General features: G+C 45.7%; 1 protein-coding gene across 1 annotated transcript; it reads right to left on the bottom strand.

Moving 5' to 3' along the window:
* Positions 1 to 3,678: 3,678 nt before the first annotated feature.
* LOC144100703 (uncharacterized) lies at positions 3,679 to 19,586 on the bottom strand. The gene is made up of 5 exons (XM_077633550.1): positions 19,561 to 19,586; positions 14,826 to 14,996; positions 9,675 to 9,838; positions 7,546 to 7,700; positions 3,679 to 3,967 (listed from the first exon to the last, which is right to left on the bottom strand). The coding sequence occupies exons 2-5, from the start codon at positions 14,982 to 14,984 to the stop codon at positions 3,741 to 3,743; spliced, it is 705 nt and encodes a 234-aa protein (XP_077489676.1). The 5' UTR covers positions 14,985 to 14,996; positions 19,561 to 19,586; the 3' UTR covers positions 3,679 to 3,740.
* Positions 19,587 to 20,339: the final 753 nt, after the last annotated feature.

Consider the following 20,339-nt stretch of genomic DNA (forward strand, 5'->3'; position numbering starts at 1 on the left):
GGCTAATCCACATTAATTTTTTGCGACTGCCGTCCCTAACCTTGCCGGATATGGTCGATATGAAACTTCCCCGATTGGACGCTCTATTGAATCGGTCGGTGTGCAGAACTTAATTGAAAATTCCAAATGTATCCTTCTTCAGCTGTACTTTCAAAAAGGTACCATATTGTATTCGTCCACAATCGTATCTGAACTGTTTATAAAGCCTTTGCACTCTTCCGTGTTACCAAGCGATCGGAAGGTTGGCAAGGCGGCGCCGGCATTTAAGTCCGGTGACAGTGGTGACGGTGGCTCAGTGGTTATGGCGCTCGTATGCTGACCCGAAATACGCGGGTTTGATCCCTAATTTCGGGAGGCGAAATTCTAGAGGTCCGTGTACCATGCAAAGTCAGTGCACGTTAAAGAGCGATAGGTGGTCGAAATTTCCGGAGCCCTTCACTACGGCGTCCCTCATAGCCTCAGTCGCTTTGGGACGTTAAACTCCATAAACCATAGACCACACTTTCTCCTGGTAAATGAGGCCTATTCCTTTTACTAGCGTTCCAAGCATATGTTTTTACATAATATCTTTTCCAATCTGGTTAATTTTTTCGAACGCAGCTCATTTTTACAACACATCAGCATGGTTGTCAGAAATCATTTTTATGTGAGGCACTGTCCACATTTTAAACTGACGACTTCCTTGCAGCAATAGACTCGAGATTCTACGTCAACTGCATATTCCTGAATTTTTCTAAGGCATTTCACCTTGTTAAGCACCGCCTAATTTTTTGGACGCATATCAAATTAAACACTGACATCAAACTTTAGCATGGATGGAAAATTTTAAACATAGCAGAACCCAAATTGTAAAGGCTAATAATTCTGCTTCCTCTCCATCTCAAGCTTACTCAGGTGCAGCCCACAGTTCTGCGTTAAGGCCTTCACACTTCTTTACATATATCAGCAATTTGTCTGACCAAATTAATTATTTAGGTTTTTCGACGAGTGTTCCATAATTTACAGAGCAATTTTTTCTAATTTTGGCCCACTCAATCTAAGTCCGACATAGAACATTCGACTGGTGTAACATCTGGAAAATGTGTCTTAACCGTAGTAAGTGAAAAGAAAATAAAATCTCCCGTACGACCGCTTCAATTTTCACAAATATTTTTGACTACAATATTGAACCTTTTTCAATAGAACACGCGAAATCCTACAATGCCTGATTGTTTACATAACCAGTAATCCATCCTCGCAAATGCATATTGACTACATTGCCAGCAAGGCCAGCCCATGCTCGGTCATCGACGGTGTGAGTGTGCGGCACCTTCCTCTTTAAATCTATTACTATATAGATACCTCACGCACCCAAAATTGAAATATTCATTCTCGGTGTGAAATCCCGGTCTTGAATATCTCGTTCAATATTTGCAGTCTAGAAAATCACAGCGCGAGATCCATACTTCACTATTACTCTTGTTTATCCAGTGTTTCATTAAGTGCAACTGCTTTGAACCTTCTCGTTACTTCATTAAGAAGAAGAGAACTGTCTCGCCTTTCACTTTTTCACAAAATCTATAATTACAAATACCATCTTAAACAAGACCTTCTATCTGAAACATCGTGCATTTCGTCTCGTAGTAACAACCTTCGCAATCTGGACGTCCAATTTTGTCTAATGCATTTTTATTTATGTATTCCCAAGACAATTAACCAAGCACCCACCTGCCCACCTCAATCGCAAAAATCACCGACACGGTCCGGTGTAAATGAGCCTTTGAAGAACATGTTTATTTACAGTGATCACTCTTCTGTCTTTTGCTGTGCTGTGGTCTCAAACTTTTTTGTTTTCGTGTATTGCCACATTTTTGTGTTTGTTACACTAATTAATTTGGCTCTCTTTTGTAATGTCTTCCGGGCACTACGTGTATATAAATAAATAAATTTGATGAGGAGACATTCTCCTGCACGGGGCGTAGATAGGCTGATGATGATGATGATGCTCAAATAATCGGGACGACAATAGATCGCTCGCTCGGCACTTCGGCCAAAGGTGAGCCTCAGAGCGGAGCGCGGAGTGCTTGCGCCCCCACCGCCGCGCCGCGAAGGGTATCGAGAAGGGGCACACATCTCTCTGTTCCTGGTATTGGGTGGCTCCCCGTCTCGAGCCGACTGATCGAATTCCAAGTCGTGAAGAGAAGAGCCGAAGAGCACTGAAAGAACTTAAGCAGTCAAGAAAAGAGGGGGAAAATGAAGTTACTTCAACCAAGACACTGAACAATTGCAACAATCAGAGGAGCCCCCAGTCGCCCGATTGTTGTACACCGCACCCCACTTCCGACGCGCGGGCGTCTATACCTGGCATGTGTAGAGAGTGGGTCAGACGTTCCCCGGTCACATGTTCCGCTTTTGAGTGGTATCGTCGGGCAGTTAAGACGTCTCTGTAGCCAAAAACCTCTATAGAGGTTATGAGAAACTCCATTACTACATCTGATTACTACATCTGAGATACGCCGCTGAAAGGTAGTCCCTGTGGCCTGGAAACTTTTGAACAACCCTGTACATGTATTTGCGCCCCGCAGGCCATATCCAGCGAGGGCCCCTGTGCGTAGGCGCTCCTCACTGGCTCCCACGAAGTGGCCATCGAGCGTGGAGCACCATTAGTTGAGGCGTATTGTTAGGCTCCCGCTGAGCTATCAAAACATGTGTGTCGCAGTTCATTTTTTTAGCTTATAGTTTGAGCACTCTTCATGTCTATATGATGCACAAGCGCTACAGCCACCCTACGGAGCTATAACGGAAGTGCCTTTTGTATGAACCGAAATACTGTTAATAATCGAATTATATAACCACTCTTGGAAGTTATCAGTAACTTCCCAAGTCAGAATGCATGATGACGTCAGACAAGGCATTCGAAAAATTGAGCATGTGGATGAAATCCGATTTGAAGCAAGAATATTTAGCCAGTCGGTCTTATAGTAAGCGAAAGGTACGGCGTGATGGCATTAGGCGCACTAAAATAGCGAACATTTACACCAGGCAAACCTGTTTAGAAGAACCAAGTTATCGGCACGCCAGTTCTGAGGACTATATATGATAGTGTAAATATAGAAGTACTGCATCATTTATGTTATAGCCTTTTTAGATCCCGGAATCTCGCGTTAGACTGCAAACAGAATGCTTCCAACTCTTCTGCAACATTTCCTTTCTGAAGTAGCGTATTAGACTCTAAGACTATCGTGCATTTTCGCATCTAACGACTTCTGGGCTATTGATGACCGTTGTATCAATAAAAGTACCCTCCTGTATTCAAGGAACCATACTACATCAACACGCCACGTCTCTCAGACGCGTCCCACTGACATCAACCTGCAAATTGGTGTAAAAAAGAGGATAGTGGCAAGAGTGCCTTTTTTGAACAGAAGATAACAGTCTCCTCAGGTAGGGAAAGTTCAATATAGCCGCAGGTGACTATAGCAGGCTCAGGCCAGTATACTTGTTTTTGGCCCTAATAGTTTTTATTTTTCATAACAGACAAGCTTTTCTCACAGGTTATAAAGTGCAGTGTCAACAAGCACAAGCTTCGACGATGCCTAATCTGTAGCGCGATTTATTTGTTTCGGAGGCCGCGCGTCTGTGAGCTGTATCAGTGACCGAAAAGAAGATAGCGGAGTTTTGGTAATAATTGGCGGACTGTTTAATTTCAAGCCAACGCACTTCAATTACACTGATTTATATTCCTCTGTCCTATTCGCTGCCTATTCATCCACTTGGCCGCACGGAGGTTCGAGCGGAGAGGTGCTAGAGCACGGTTCCCCGAGCGCGGTGGTGTACACCGGATTCCAGTGTAACTCCTTCTCGTTGATACCTGCGTCGCCTTCGGCTGAGCAGGGAAGTGACACTTCCGAAGCAGCATACGGCAGGCTTTTGGCAGACTGGGCGCTTCTGCTTCTGGTGGCGACCGAAGAACATCGGCGACCAAGGTCTGTAACGCACGACAGAAGACAGGATAGACAAAAGTGATTCTACATGCACAGGGGTACAAGTACACATGAAGAAGGAAGTCCTGCGGTCCGACGTAGTTTGACATGCCTGCTTGCCTTCCCTTTTTCCTGTTCTCTATGAAAAGAACTACGTGGAAGCTCCGTTACGAATTCTCAGAACGTTCTTATAGCTAATGGCCCCATGTTGTTCGTATTTCTAGCGTCTTATCAAAGCAAAAGGTCATCGTGAGGACTTCATTTCGTGCCACCAGGTTCCGCTTCTGGATACGTCTCCAACAGCCACGCGTTTACCGGTTGGCGATAGTACCGATGGCGTATTTTCAAATCCTGCAGGCCTGAAGCCACACAAACTGTAAAGATAGTCAACCAGCTGCTTGAAGTCATTATTGAGATCCCAACGTAGTGCTCCGAGTCGCACTTCTTTATTTTCATCCAACGGGTAAGTTGAGCAAAGGACACAAGATACCTGTACCACACCGCTAGCGCTGTGTTGAGATATTTCTTCCTCACTAACTCCGCTCCTGGCGGCTGACGGTTCAATGGCGTCTACGTAACTGGTAGGATACTAGACAATGCTTTTTACAACTGCATTAACTTCAACAAAAGTACGAAAACATTCGTAGTATCATTGTTATTTAGAATTGATAGCCCCAGATAGACTAGGATAAAGGCAGTAATACACTTGAGCAACAGTACTGTTGTATATGTGGTTTCGGTTTCGGTTTGGGGATCACCTGCCGCCAGAGGCACCAGTGTCGCTATGTGTATATATATATGACTGTATGCGTCAATAAACCGGGATGGTTTTGGCTGCTAGCAGTTCGTGTACTTGGGCGGCACCCGCCGCTACAACATTGGCGACGAGGATGGAATGAACCGCAGCGGTAACAATGAGACTGGCGGTTGTGCGACCACTTCGAGCTCTCGTCGGATTCTGGTGTACGCGTAGGCGTATTTCCACGAGTATTTATGCGTCCAACATCTACAGAAGGAAATTCTTGCAGATCATTGTACGCCTGCTCAAACTGCCTTGCCAGTAGTACTGCTCTAGCGAACGAGAGAGACGATCCTTCAAGCAGAAGACGCTCGCGCAAGCTCCGAGACGAAATACCAGCAACGAATTGGTCACGCAGCGAATCTTCCTCGACAGGAAAAGAGCATGTAGCAGAAAGATCCCGCAATGCAGTGATATACTCATTCACTGATTCACCAGCTTGCTGAACTCGCCTACTGAAACGATGCCGTTCGGCAACAACATTGCTTGTTGCCGAAAAATGAGCATGCAGAGCGGCGACTGCGATATCGTACGACGATACTGCAGGCCTTTTGTCGCCTGTGCCCTTGCTATCTTTCGATGTTTTCTCAGCAGCAGTTTGCTCACCGAGCTTGACGTTGTCCAACGATGGAAGTGGTAATGTGTAAAATATGCGCTGACCTTCTATGCCGAGGCTGTGAAGAAGTAGTGCTTTGCGACGATCCGGCGTGCAGTCAGACCCCCGAAGCAAGCATGTAGTTCTCGAAGATGCGGAACCATTGCGGCCACGCAACAGCAGGTCGACCAGGCACAGGCGACACAAGGCCTGAAGTACCTTTACGTTCGAACACTAACACGCACAGTAACAGGCTTCTTGGTGTCAATGTTCGCACGTGAAGGTTACCCAGAGGAAATTGTTTGCGATAACGGGCCACAGTTTTGATCTCGAGAGTTCCAAGCTTTTCTGCAGGATCGCGGCATCCGCTTGCGGCATTCGTCCGTATACTACCCGCAAGCAAACGGACAGGTAGAACGGTTCAACAGAGTTTTTAAAAGCTATGTTCAAGTGGCTACACTCGAGCAGCGTCCCTTACGCCAAACGGTAACAGAATACTTGGGCATTTACCGTTGTACGCCGCATGCCACAACTGCAGTTGCTCCAGGACTTCTCCTGCATGGACGTCTACCAAGGACTCGGCTCGATGTCGTTGGGTATCCGTCAGCAATATTTGCAACCGACCCTACTTCAGAGCTCCACCGCCTACACGAGCGGGTGAAGCAAAAGCAGCAATCCAGTAAACTATACACAGACGCTCGCAGGGCCGCAAGGGAAACCAAAGTGAATGTTGGTGACCTTGTACGAGAACGCAGACAAACTGCTTTTAAAGGTGACCTGGCTTTTAGCCGCCCAAGAAAAGTGATAAGAAAGCAGGGGCAATCGTCCTTCCAACTTGATGATGGAAAAACGTGGAACGCTTCAAAGTTGTCAAGGATGCCACGAGCTTCTGCATCTATCTGTGGGTGGGGGGAAAGGAGTGATACAAATGACACCGCTAGGGAAAGCAGCTCACCGCCTACCTTGGAGAGACCCGTTTCAGAAGCGCCAACCGGAACTTCAGCTGTGGCTGCTGCGAAGCAGCCACCTATGTCACCAGTGACCGGCTGTGAGCCGGAAGAGACAAATGACACCGCTAGGGAAAGCAGCTCACCGCCTACCTTGGAGAGACCCGTTTCAGAAGCGCCAACCGGAACTTCAGCTGTGGTTTCGGCGAAGCAGCCGCCTATGTCACCAGTGACCGGCTGTGAGCCGGAAGAGACTTCGCCTGCCGCCAGTGGTTTCTCAGAAGCATCGGGACCTAAGCGTAGGGTACAGCCATCAAGGAATAGACGACCTCCAGACCGCTATGGACACTAAGTACAGAAAGACACGTTTTGCAGTGAACATGAACGTGTCACAACCTGCACGAGTGTTGAGTTTGCTGACGTTGTGAAATATGGACATAAATAGAGTTGTATCTTGTTTTCCTCTTTTTGTTTTATATTTTTGTATTAATTGCATAAGACAAACACATTGTTGTTACTGTAAATATAATTCTGTAAAAGAGCACTAACGTACTACCACTACTAAATCACTAACTCATTTAGCTGTCTTTTTTTTATAAGGAAGGGAATATGTTGTATATGTGGTTTCGGTTTCGGTTTGGGGATCACCTGCCGCCAGAGGCACCAGTGTCACTATGTGTATATATATGACTGTATGTGGCAATAAACCGGGATGGTTTTGGTTGCTAGCAGTTCGTGTACTTGGGCGGCACCCGCCGCTACAACAAGTACCGCCTGGAAAGCAGTGCTTTTTTTTATTTATTTTTCTGGATCCGTAAAGCTATGTTTTAGTCTTAATGCTCGCCTCTCGAGAAGGAAAACGCTAAACAATGGCGATACCCAGCCTTGGTGGCGGCAAATCGTCCCCCCTTAAGTGAAGGAAAGCGTAATACTACCTTTCTCATAGGCCGCAAAAATTAATGATCGAATAAACAGACCAGCTAAAGAAGTCAGTCGTACACCGCGTTGGTAAAATGAGCAAATATATTAAGATTAAAATCTAAAACATTGTAGCGTGTGCAATTAGATTAAGCATAGAACACTTGGCGGCAAGCACGCGGCCTGGGGCGAGAGCGTACACTTGAGGAAACCAGCAAGAAACACAGTGCACCACTGAGTGCAGAAATTTCAGCGAAATGCGGCTGTGGCCAAATGTACGACCGGGTGCACTGATATGACAAAGCAAAGCGGTCTATGCCTCACCTGTTCCGGAAGCACTGTCCACGTCGAGCACCGTGGAGGCGAGCGACTGGTTTGAGCCCGAGCTAGAGGGTACGAACTCCGAGGACGCGGAGTAGCCCCCGGTAACTGTGGACGTTGCGTCGTCATTATCCCCGACCATCGCTTCGTCTTGCACCCTGCGTATGTGTTCATGTCAGGAAAAGTTCAGAGTAAGCCGCCCTCTCTGTTCATGCTGCCTGCGAAAGTGTGCTTTAAAATCAGGCTCCCCTGTTTGCGCAAAAATCCAAAAAGATCCAATTGTCAAGCCACTAGCAGCAGTCACTCGGCACTCAAACGACACTCGGCTGCTCAAAGACTGTAAAAACTCGGAGAACGAAAAAGTTGCAGTGCTCCGGCAATGCGCAGTTTATTACCGCCATCTCCGTCTACTGGTGCATAATTCTGTTCTCTCTACGCTATCAGTATCCCAACTTCCGATTTCACCGCCTTGTTCACCTCCCAGCCCCCTGAACCACGTTTTTTGCTCCGGAACATCTCAGAGTCTATCCGAAAATGTAACAAGCACCTTATATAACAACGCCCAGTGCAACAAGCATCTAAATACTAAATAGTTTGCCTGCTGTTAGTTATTGGTTTAAAAAAAGGCGAGAAATATTATTACGAGCCACGAAACACGAACTGTCGACTTCAGTTTTCAAAAAGACAGCACTCATAATCAATTCCGCCACACAGGCGATGGTAAACACGATATTAATTGTGTTTTATCCAGTCGGGTAAAATTTCTTGCCATTATAGATGGCGCTTCACAGACGGAAGTTGAGGGGTTGTGCCGTTGGGAAACAGAATAATGCTCCACTGACCACTAACGCTACAGTATAGCGGTGGTAGTGGAGGTGGTCACCGTTTAGTTTGTTTTCCTCGGCCAGAATCTGCACTTCCTCTCCGTTTAGCCCTGAAGTCGTTTAGCCCTGACAACCTGTTAATGTGATTTTATTAACTTAAATTGACTTTAGCATCCCTGTTAATTTCAGTGAAGCAATATTTCTTATCCTAGTGCATTGTGTTCTAGTTTAGTATTGCTAAAACAGTGCTGTATTTTGAATGTCATTTTCTCCGCGTCTGTCGCGGGCGTGTCTGTCTGCAACGTTCTTTTCATTCTTGCCTTTCCTTCCATAGTCTATGAATTTTCTCAGTATATTGCATCGTTTGCCTCAATTACTGTATTTAATATGTTGATTTTATGATGTTTCTCCCCTACAACAATGCCCCAGTAAGGGTGCGGTGGGTATTTTATATAAATAAATAAAATAAATAAGAGTGTTCGTGTTGTGGAGCAATTCCCGAAATGTGAACAGATTTTGTTTTTCGCTTACAAACCACGTCAGCTTCAAAACGCGATTTTGTCCAGTCTAAAGCCAACTGTGTTTGTGTCCACCAAACGCTGTTTTTAAAAAAAAAACTTAAACAGTGAAACAACCTTCTGAAAGCATTTTACCTTAGCAGAATAGATTGATTATATCAACTGTAGTCAATCCCTTCGTAAGCATTAATGACCAAACTAACTATCACAAACAACAGCGTGTTTATAAATCACCAAATTGATTTTCCGGTCTACTCAGAGATCGGCAAAGACGCGGCACCTTTGAGTAAGGCAAGGCGTGCAAATTCGGGGCTACAGATATTGAAAGCTAGCACAGCCTTCCGGTAGGAAGCAGGTGATGAAGGTTACGAGAGATGCACCCTGAAACAAAAATGCCACTTGACTTTTGCCGCCAGTTTGCAACCCGTTCGGTACGGTAGGGCTTCTCAAAACTGCAATTATACCGCAGCGTGATAAGCGAAAATTGAGACAGAACGAACGCGCAAACTGAAACAAGTCGCCAATGTCGTGTTTTACCGTGGCGATATCTGAAAACAGCATGAAAGAAAACTTTGAAGGAAAAAAGCCAAAAGACGATGTGGCATGTGCCCTCCTAAAGTGTGTGGATTGCACAATTGTTTGTGGCACTGCGTATAAAACTACGTATGTGATCGACTAAACCCGCAACAAAGCACTACGCTCATACCGTTTTTTCGCTCCCATCTCAACTCAAGCTTTAATCCGTTTGCTATAATTAACAAGGTGGGTTCGAGAAATTATCGCCTCTCACTTTGTCGTCTCTTCATATTGGGCACATAGCGACGTTTCGCTCTTGCTGGCTCCTCTGCTGCAGGCGATGCGACGGGTCAGCCACTGCAGTACGAAAATTGTCAGGTAGATGGCAGTGGTGATGCCGAGGAATGCATGCACAGGCGTGGTCGTCTCACGAATGTCCTGAAAATAGAAAACAAAAAGGAATGCCTTCGAGTTGAATATATTGCGACGCGATAGTGTCAGAGATTTCTCAGTTGCGCGGTCCATCTGGCTATGCCTATCACAGCAAAGCGCTGCGCTGGTAGCTCCGATTCTGCAGCACCAGGTGTCACCTGTGCATGCATCGTCATATTTTTACATTATCCGGTCGCCTTACCGTTGTTAAACGAATTCCAGTTGTCCACTTTGTATTCTTGCTCACAGCTTCTCGATTATTTTTTAGGCTTTTCCTCAGTGGCAAACCGCAGCACAGCGCTGAAGTGACCTTTCTGCTAGCCCCAACAGAAATAAAACCCCCAGGTCCAACGATGCAATCCCAAGGAGATGTAACCCCAATGGGGCTGCGGCCCATTGCCCCAGTCGAGGAAAACACTGCCTTCAGACCTTTCGCGAAAACTATCTAAGTTCTGGAATGAATTTCCGTCAAACTTGACCCCACAACCTCTGGTTCTCTTACGAGTCATAAAGGGAAATGTCTCAACAGCGCACCTAGCAGCTGACAGAAAAGTTATACTCATTTGTCCATGCGCACCTCTGTGCTGTGATCGCACTGAATTTTTGCGCGGGCATGACAGCCACCAGTTACACCCGCTTACTTCCAGCAAACGACCCCAAGAGCAGTCCGGATTCTGAGAGGAAGTTTCTGAACTAGTGCAGAAGAAAAGGTCTTCTATAAGCAATGAATCACTGTCTTCCGACAGAGGTATACATATCAGACTCTCTCTTTAAACATGTCAACAAGGTTTTTTCTGATAACCTTTTTTCTTACGACTGCAGCGTAGTAGCAACATGTGCAAGACAAGGAAAGGACGAACACATGCGCTCTCAAACTACGGCGTTTGCTGCCTTGATCTGGCTTATGTATGCACTAGTTTCGTGACGACACAAGAAAAGAAACCCTACACCTTCATGGCTCAATCACCTCACCCCTCTACCCCACCCATTCCTTCATTCACGAAGTCATTGCCGTTCAGAAACAGCAGCTATTTTTCGCCCACACCTTTGGGAAGCCTTGTTGACGCATCTATCAGCGAATTTCCAACTGGCATGAGATTTTATTATCAACCTTGTGGTTGTGTCGTGGCACTTGCGCAGAACAGTTGTTGTTCTGAAGGCAGGTTTGCAGTCTTAGGATTTGCTACAGTGCTTGGTAGCACTGTAGCAAGTCCCGTCCTCTTCAGGTTGTGCGATACAACATGCGCGTAAGGTATCATCGAGACCTTCCTTCGAGAGTGGATTGCACTGGATGTCTTCCTTGACTTTTTTAGCATGCTTTCGGCAACGGCGTTTAGAAGATAGGCTGGGTGACCGGCTTCCTCAAGGCGATGCTCTTGCCTCTGAAAAGGGTATTTCAATTGGCGTTTATCGAGAGCGTTCATGAAGCAAGACTTTATACGACTTTTCTCTTTACTAACTTTGAGTGTGCCAAAGCATATGAAAGAACCAGCGTGTTACCATTTGGCTCACAGGCACAGCACACTTGTTCAAAGCCGAAGTACTGTTCCAAATCCAAGAATATAATGTGGCCGTTAACTGGGCACTCATGAGTTGCTGTCAACGTTCGTAGGCAGTCAGTTAACGTTGTAACAACGTCGGACACTCGTGTCTGAAAACACCCTTTTTCGTTGTTTAGGATTGCAAATAATTGTCTGCAAGCCGAAACACACTGGCGATTCCGAATTCGGCGCATCGATTCAGTAGCATACGATCTCTGGCAGCAAGGTATACATCGCTTAAAGGCGGCGCGACACACGGAGCAAAACAAAAAAAAAAACGCCGGGACAGGGACAGTATCTCGCTTGACGACCTGTTGAACTGTGTCGGTGGTATTGTCGGCGCCTGTGAAAATTTCTGCATCAGAATGCGTCCGGTGTGTCAATAAGCAGTTAATTGGAGTTGTTTTCAACGTATTTGAAATCCACCTTTGCTAACTTCGACGGCCATATCATATCTCAAAGAACTGAAATATGCATTCGTTTCTCTGTCGCGCCGATCTTGAGCGAACAATTGCTGCTCGAGACCATCAGCTACAGGTCTAATGGGCCGAATTTGGAACAGCCGATAATCCTGTATGTGGGCAATCATCTGTTAATCCTGAACAAAGGAAAAGGGTCTTTTCAGAAAGGAATGTCAAAAGTCGTTCCAACGTTCACTGACTTCCTTCGACAGGCAAGCTGTTTTTTCTTCTCCCAAGAAGCTATGCACCAACTCGCCCAGCAAGACATTCTACATTCCCTAAGTTCCTTGGCTTCGGCGGCTGTTGGCTTCCGTCGTATATGTCATGCGAGCCTCTCTTGTCCCTTCCCTTGTCTGCTCAATAGCTAATGAGGGCCTCGATTCTGGCAGCCTTGATGCCATGGATAGCACAAGAGGGCTATCGCACAGGTTTCGCCCTAACCGTTCGATCATGTTTCAACGGCACTCACCGTAATACAGAACGTTCTATGTCCGCCACTAAGGACGAGTGCGGCGTTGGTGGACATTCTCAGTGTTAGGTCACACTACACACAAATATCCCTGAAAGCAGAAGATTGGACAACCGTCGGCGTAACTCAGTTGGTAGAAGGCCAGACGCGAAATTAGGAGGTCGTGGGATCGGATCGTACCGGCGGCATGTAGTTGTTTTTTCTACTTTCCAGTTACTTATCTTCCAATATTTACCCTATTAATGTCCCATTGACGAACGCCATAAATTAAAAAAAAATCCCCTATGCTCCTTCGTTTCGGTGGCTTTTGGCTTCCGTCCTATATATCATACGAGCCCCTCTTGTTCATTCTCTTGTCTGCTCGGCAGTTGACAGTAACGAATAAGCTCCCGGCTAACGTCCTCATTAGATTCTTGGACTTCGATCTGTGCATATGCTCTGAAAACGTTCTCTGGGCCTGGGAGCCGAAGGCGTAACACGCCAGAGTTTCCATGTGCTTCGGCACACTCAAAGTTGGTAAGGAAAGCCATCGTAAAGCCTTGCTTCATGAACGCTTTTGAAAAATCATGTAAACAAAGAGAAAGATGCTTTTCAGAGACATATGCATCGCCTTGAGAAAGCCGTTTACCCATGACATCTTCAAATTGCTGTAGCGGAAAGCATGCTCAAGAATCGAAAGACGATTATGATAGTCGGTGATGCGAAATTTTAGCGCCCCTCTTCCTGGCAGGTGGCATGTCACGCTGCTAGCCGACCTCCGAGATCATTCCGTGGCAGCCACCTTCCAGGTGTCCACCCTCCCCGCGGCCCTCGCCATAGCATGCGGGATTCCGCTCTGCTACAACTCGCCATGGCTGTCAGGTGGCGTGTTAGGCCGACTGCGCTAACGCCGACGGCTACGACGCGGAATAAGGAACGTGCGCGCAAGAGCTACGCTCTAAAAAAGTCAAGGAAGCAACCCAGTGCAAGCGGAAGGAAGGCATCGGTGACACATTTCCAGCATGCTGCATCACACAACCTGAAGTAGAAAAGATATCGAGCATGAATTGGTGTCATCTTTTTGGGCCCCAAAGAAGCTGCACTAATTTTGTTGAAGAGTAAACACTGATACCACAAAAACCACTGACTCCAACACAAGACACTGTATGTGAGTGGTCCACAGTGAAAAATGTGTATTCCGTTCCCTCGTCATGTGGAAATATTTATATCGGCCAAAGCAGGACTTCTCTGAATACACGATTGCAAAAACACAAAAGGAATCTGAAAGCTGTGAACTCCCGGGAATTGAGTAAACACTGCAGCTAGCCAGTGCAAAGACAGCAAACCTGCCTTCAAAAGAACTACTGTTCTGCGCAAGTGCCGGAAAACGACCACCATGTTGATAACAGAAGCTCAAGCCATTTTGAAAATCTGCGATAGATGTGTCAGCAAAGCTTCCGTACGTCAAAGAAAAAAAAAGCTCCTGTTTCTGAACGAAAATGACAACGTGAATGATTGGAGGGATGCAGGAGAAGAGTATGATAATCGCGCATGGATGCACGAGTTGTTTTCTCAGCCTGATTCGTCAAGAGCCTGGCGCATATGTTAGCCAGGTAGAAGCAACAAACGCAGTTGTTAGTTAGCCCCTGTGTCTGTGTGATTTCCCTCTCTCGTCCATACAACTGCTGCGCTGTGGTCCTCAATACGCACAACCAACTAGCCAGCCATTACGCGTTAAACCTTTTCTAGTTCGGCAGCTCTACTGCGTAGATACAGTCGTTCACACACCTGTCTGGAGCGCTCAAACGGCGCACTGCGGAGTACACTTGAGTCATTTAGGACCGGCTTAGGACTCTAAGTAAAACCTTACTGCGCATGCAATTATTTGTTTTCAGCTCCCCATATCTTCAAAAGCTATATCAATCGTGCCAGGCGCAATCAACTATCGTTAATGCACAACAGAGAGTGCTGTTCGAGCGCACTTGACAGGTGTGTGACGACTGTGTCTGAAGCATGTTTAATGGCAGGAAACCTGCCACAGGTTTGTGGGGAACCTGACAGGTGTGACAAATGACAGGCCTTCACCTACATGAAAACCTTAGTGAAGGGTACAAATGGGCTAAGGTCAAACACTTGTGGTAAAGGCTTTTAGGTGTAATGTGCTTAGGTCAATGACCGTTAGGGTTAATGCCTTTTTGGCGTTATGGTAAAGGCCTGCAGGGTGAAGAACTTCGTGGTAAATGCCTTCAGAATAAAGAGTTTCAGGCAGAAGGCCTTTAGGCCGAAGGAATTTATAGTATAGGCGTTGAGGTCAAACTCCTTCAGCACATAAAGACCCTAAGTGTACACCGTAACTAATGCTACTGCGTGATCTTCGGGCTTAGTCGTGATAAACCGTCTGCTAACTTGTAAAAAAAGGAGAGTACACGGGCCCTGCGAGCCCGCGCCTAATAATACCCATCTGCCGGACTTCCTGAGCTAGTAGAGTGTTCTGCCCATTTTCTTGTGCATCTGCTGATGGGCGCTCACTCGAAGGTTCCTACCTTCAAAACCGGAACAAGGCTTGTGGGCTGTGTCGGGTCCTTCCATCCGATCAACCCGGCGCCCCAGGCTCCAAAAAACTTGGCGGTCTCCTTCGCCTTCTCGACGACCGGTGCCATCAGCAGTGAGCACACGACCGCAAAGATGACCTTGAGCAGCATAATGGCCTTTTCCTGCCACCGTTGATGTTGTTATCCTCATACAATGGCACATGCCCACACAGAGAGCTCGGCCAAGAATTTGGGTGCACAGAGTTTTTCAGATGAAGTTGTTCATGGACAAAAATGAAACGAATGCTAAGGAAGAGAGAAGTAAACAAAAAGAAACGCCGAAATAAAAAAGCAAAGGCATAAATGCACGTAGGAGATGGACACTGTCAGATTTGTAACCGAGTGATTAAAAAATGTTAAGGCAGCCGATTTAATCCCATTAAGAAATTTTGAATGGCGGTAAAATCAGACCTGTGGCTGTACCCAAGTATGGTGGCGTCAAACGACAATATCATCGGGCTGCTCAAACTAAGGTTAAGCCGTTGTAATGGCTTCTCTAAAAACTGTCTTCTCATCATGATGAAGGGGCGACAAAACAACGAGAATTTTTCATTGATTCATGTCCACTACAGAATAAGCAGACGGGAGAAAGCGACAAACCAGACCTATGAAAATAAAAAAATTAAGGGTATGATCTCGCTGCACAGTCTTGTTAGAGAGACCTCAAGCTGCCGTGATTGAAATGTGTCCTCTTCAATAAATACGTGAGATGCAGGCAACCATCAGGTCTTAAGAGAGATCCAGGTGTTACGAGTAACAAAATACGTCTCCGAAACATCGCTGCTGTGATGCACGCCGTAGCCGGGATTATAGGTAGCATAGGGGGTAGCAGAGGGAGGATAGAGAAGTTAGGACGGCGCTAAAACGACAAAGACAAAGAGGCACGAACACAACAGGACGGGCGCCAACTTGCAACTGAAGTTTATTGCACCAAACCCCTACATTTTATGCATCAACTGAGCCGTATCATAACAAGGTTATCACACAACAAAACGCAATTTCTTGAATAGTCAGAACATCGGAAGTAGGCGCTACTTTTACAGACCAGAGACGCCTTCTGCACTATCCACTTGATAACAGCATTGTTCTTACTTTATAAGTCCCCAGATTAAATGAGTGCGCAACCCACATGAAAGCAATTGATCATTTAAATGATACACACACGCTTGGGCAAGGCAACCAGCGCGCAAACTCAACAATCGTGATTTAACACAAAGAGTGATAATGAAAGAATGACCAACAACAAACGCGGAAAATTTGGTGGACATGAAAACCTAAACCTTCGGGGGAACCTCCCAGCGTCAATGTACTATAATTATCGTCAAAAATTTAAAACCTTTGAGAAAACCTCCCAGCGTCAAAGTGCTACAATATTGGTTTCTACACAATCGTCTTTTCGGCCGATAAAACACATCGATGAAAAACAATGTATGCAGAAAACTTGCAAACGTTGAAACCTAAAGACAGCCTTCGAGAAACGCCACCTCAGCGTCACTAATTGAAATGGACGGCCTACTAACGCATGCGCTTCCCGCTTTCTTAATAAAAAATGCCTCCACTACTTCTCGCTCAAATCTGTCTTTACCGCTCTTCAAAAAAATTGTTTTGCTCAGATCCGGACTACACCCCTTGCACGTCTTGCAGTGATCTGCAAGGAAACTTCCATGATGTTGGCGCACATTCCGCAAGTGTTCACTGGCACGTTCATTAAAACATCGACCGGTTTGCCCTATGTAAACTAAACCGCAGCTTAGAGGAATCTGATATACAACTTGTGATCTGCATTTCGTGAACAGTTTATGATGTTTAATAGGGCAAACCGGTCGTTTCTTTTCCGGTTTTGACATTGTGCAAATCTTTGACAACTTTGATGGGGCCGAGAACACAACCTGCACTTGATGTTTGCTTGCGACTTTTTTTATACCTTGGGACACCTTATGCATGTACGGAATCACAGGGACCAATTTTTTGCTTCCGGAAGTTTCTCATCACAAGGCCGCTTGAATTTCTGGATTAACATTTCAGAAACAGCCAAAATCAAATGGGGCGGGTAACCCGCTTCGTGCAACCTCTGAATTTGGGCGCCGAAGCTCATAGACATCGTGTGATGGCACGACTTTCTTAAGGCACTCTGAAGGGTATTAGCGATTATTGCTCTTTTTACGAGTTTAGAATGAGCACTATCAAACGGTAACAGCCCTTTCTTAGATCTGGGATTGTACGCCCAGCATAGGTGATCCTCCATAAAAACCAATCTAACGTCTAAAAACTGCAGTTCGCGATTCACTGGTAACTCCCACGTGAACTTGAGGCCCTGGCTGTTACTGGTGAAGACTGATAACACACTTCCTGCCGCCGAAGCTACATCGGACTCATGAACATTCTTCATGATAACCAAAAAATCGTCCACGTATCTAAAAATGGATACTACACGTGGATCTCTAAGTTGAATTTTGATTTGATTCCCAACAGCTGACAAGAAAATATCACTGAGTACCGGTGCCACTGAAGACCCTATGCATACACCTTTTTTCTGGACAAAGAAGCTACCTTCAAATGAAATGGCTGTCGAGCCTAAGTAGAATTCTAACAAGGCTACAAAACTATCACTGCTAATGCCAGCTGCATTTTGAAACTGAACTTCACCTGTTGTGGTGGTCTTTTCTCTGACCGCGCTTAGAAGTCCATGATGAGGAACAGAGTAATATAAATCTTCAATATCGATGGAGAAACCCATGTACTCGAGGGAGGGCAAAACGTCCAGTTGCTGCACGACATACGAGGAACTACGAACCACGAAAGGATCATCTTCCACCAAAGAACCGAGGTGCTTCTGAAGGTAACTACTGACAACGCACTGCCATGTCCCTTTTTCCGACACGATGGATCTTAGTGGCATTCCAGGCTTGTGGGTTTTGACCGTGAAGAATATTTCAAGGAAGCCCCTCTCTTCACCTTTTGCTTGCTTCATGATGGCATCCAGGTGCAAGTCATCCAAGATTTTTAGTGCTTGTCGTTTTCTGGTTCGTGCGTTGAACTTGACCGATTTGAAGTTTTTGTTGATGGCTGCAATCGCCTTTTCTCGAAACAAACCCACGGGTAGGACAGCAAAACCACCATCCTTATCTGCTTGGAGCGCCAGGAGGCCTTTTTTCTTTGAGGGCATTGGACACCTTTTCAAGAGGCGGGTTTTTCGGGGGGTCAGCCCCGACGCACCTCATCAGGCAGGCGACACCGGAAGCAAAAACTTCCGGAAGCAAAAACATTGGTCCCTGTGATTCCGTACATGCATAAGGTGTCCCATGGTATAAAAAAAGCCGCAAGCAAACATCAGGTGCAGGTTGTGTTCTCGGCCCCATCAAAGTTGTCAAAGATTTGCACAATGTCAAAACCGGAAAAGAAACGACCGGTTTGCCCTATTAAACATCAAAAACTGTTCACGAAATGCAGATCACAAGTTGTATATCAGATTCCTCTAAGCTGCGGTTTAGTTTACATAGGGCAAACCGGTCGATGTTTTAATGAACGTGCCAGTGAACACTTGCGGAATGTGCGCCAACATCATGGAAGTTTCCTTGCAGATCACTGCAAGACGTGCAAGGGGTGTAGTCCGGATCTGAGCAAAACAATTTTTTTGAAGAGCGGTAAAGACAGATTTGAGCGAGAAGTAGTGGAGGCATTTTTTATTAAGAAAGCGGGAAGCGCATGCGTTAGTAGGCCGTCCATTTCAATTAGTGACGCTGAGGTGGCGTTTCTCGAAGGCTGTCTTTAGGTTTCAACGTTTGCAAGTTTTCTGCATACATTGTTTTTCATCGATGTGTTTTATCGGCCGAAAAGACGATTGTGTAGAAACCAATATTGCAGCACTTTGACGCTGGGAGGTTTTCTCAAAGGTTTTAAATTTTTGACGATAATTATAGTACATTGACGCTGGGAGGTTCCCCCGAAGGTTTAGGTTTTCATGTCCACCAAATTTTCCGCGTTTGTTGTTGGTCATTCTTTCATTATCACTCTTTGTGTTAAATCACGATTGTTGAGTTTGCGCTCTGGTTGCCTTGCCCAAGCGTGTGTGTATCATTTAAATGATCAATTGCTTTCATGTGGGTTGCGCACTCATTTAATCTGGGGACTTATAAAGTAAGAATAATGCTGTTATCAAGTGGATAGTGCAGAAGGCGTCGTCTCTGGTCTGTAAAAGTAGCGCCTACTTCCGATGTTCTGACTATTGAAGAAATTGCGTTTTGTTGTGTGATAAGCTTGTTGTGATACGGCTCAGTTGATGCATAAAATGTAGGGGTTTGGTGCAATAAACTTCAGTTGCAAGTTGGCGTCCGTCCTGTTGTGTTCGTGCCTCTTTGTCTTAGTCGTTTTAGTGCCGTCCTAACTTCTTTCAAGATATGAACCAACTAGCCCAAATCAAAGTACTTCTGGAGGATAGAGGCCATTGAGGGACACCTTTGCCAGGCTATCAGCAACTTCATTGACTGTCACTTTGTTATGACCTGGTACCCATATCATATGCACAAGGCTCAAATGTGAAGGGAGTAATGATAGGAAGGTGTTTAGGATATCAGAATCCGTAGTCGAAACGAGGAACGAGCACAAAGACAAAAGTTTGTAATGACAGCCACTAGAGAGAAACATGAGTCTAGTTTGAGAAAAGCAAGGATCACCGCCAGACACTCACCGTTCCGATGCTCGATTTCCTCTTCTTCTTTTACTTCTCCTCAACTTCTTTATTCTTTCTTTTCTTTTTCTTTTCTGTGATTTTTCTTCCTTGGTAAAGGGCAAAAGTCGTGGAATGGGGCGCAGAAAAATATTGCATTCTTGATATTGCTAGACAGGTGAACAAGGCTTCCGTGTGGAAGCCGAAACATCAAGAACGAACCTTTTTTCACTGGTTGGCGTCTCTTATTTTTCAAATTCACTCCCGGCCAGACGGGATTCCGTCACACGCTCAACTTCATTCTTGAAATGAGAGCGACAGATACCATTTCTTGCTAGAGATCCATGTCCTTGTCCTCATCCTCATTTCAAACTGTTTAACATATTTCTGACAGTTAAAGGTGATATTTAACGATCACTTCACCGGCAACCTCTGCGACTACCTCTGCGATACTGGTCTTCACTCCTTCTTTTAGCATGTATCTCCTGCATTTCTTCCCCTTTTCTAAACTCATTCCTCATGGCACACTTCTCGAATAAAAACTGCACTCGTCTTCATTATATGTTTTTTTTTATTGAAGCATTCCGCAAATGATTTGATGGGCTTGGTAGAGCCACACGGCAGTGCTTTGCTGGCTTTCTTAAGTAAGCACAGCTTCTTTTCGCGTCTTGCCAGGATACGCCTCTTCAAATCAACGCGCCTCCCAAAACTTGCGGGAATTTCTGTCTGCCAGTAGAGCGATGTCCTCTTCTGCTGTCTTGAAGTCTTCGCGCGCACTTCCAGGCTTCTGTATAGCCTCC

This window comes from Amblyomma americanum, chromosome 8 (assembly GCF_052857255.1).
Source record: "Amblyomma americanum isolate KBUSLIRL-KWMA chromosome 8, ASM5285725v1, whole genome shotgun sequence".
NCBI lineage: Eukaryota > Metazoa > Arthropoda > Arachnida > Ixodida > Ixodidae > Amblyomma > Amblyomma americanum.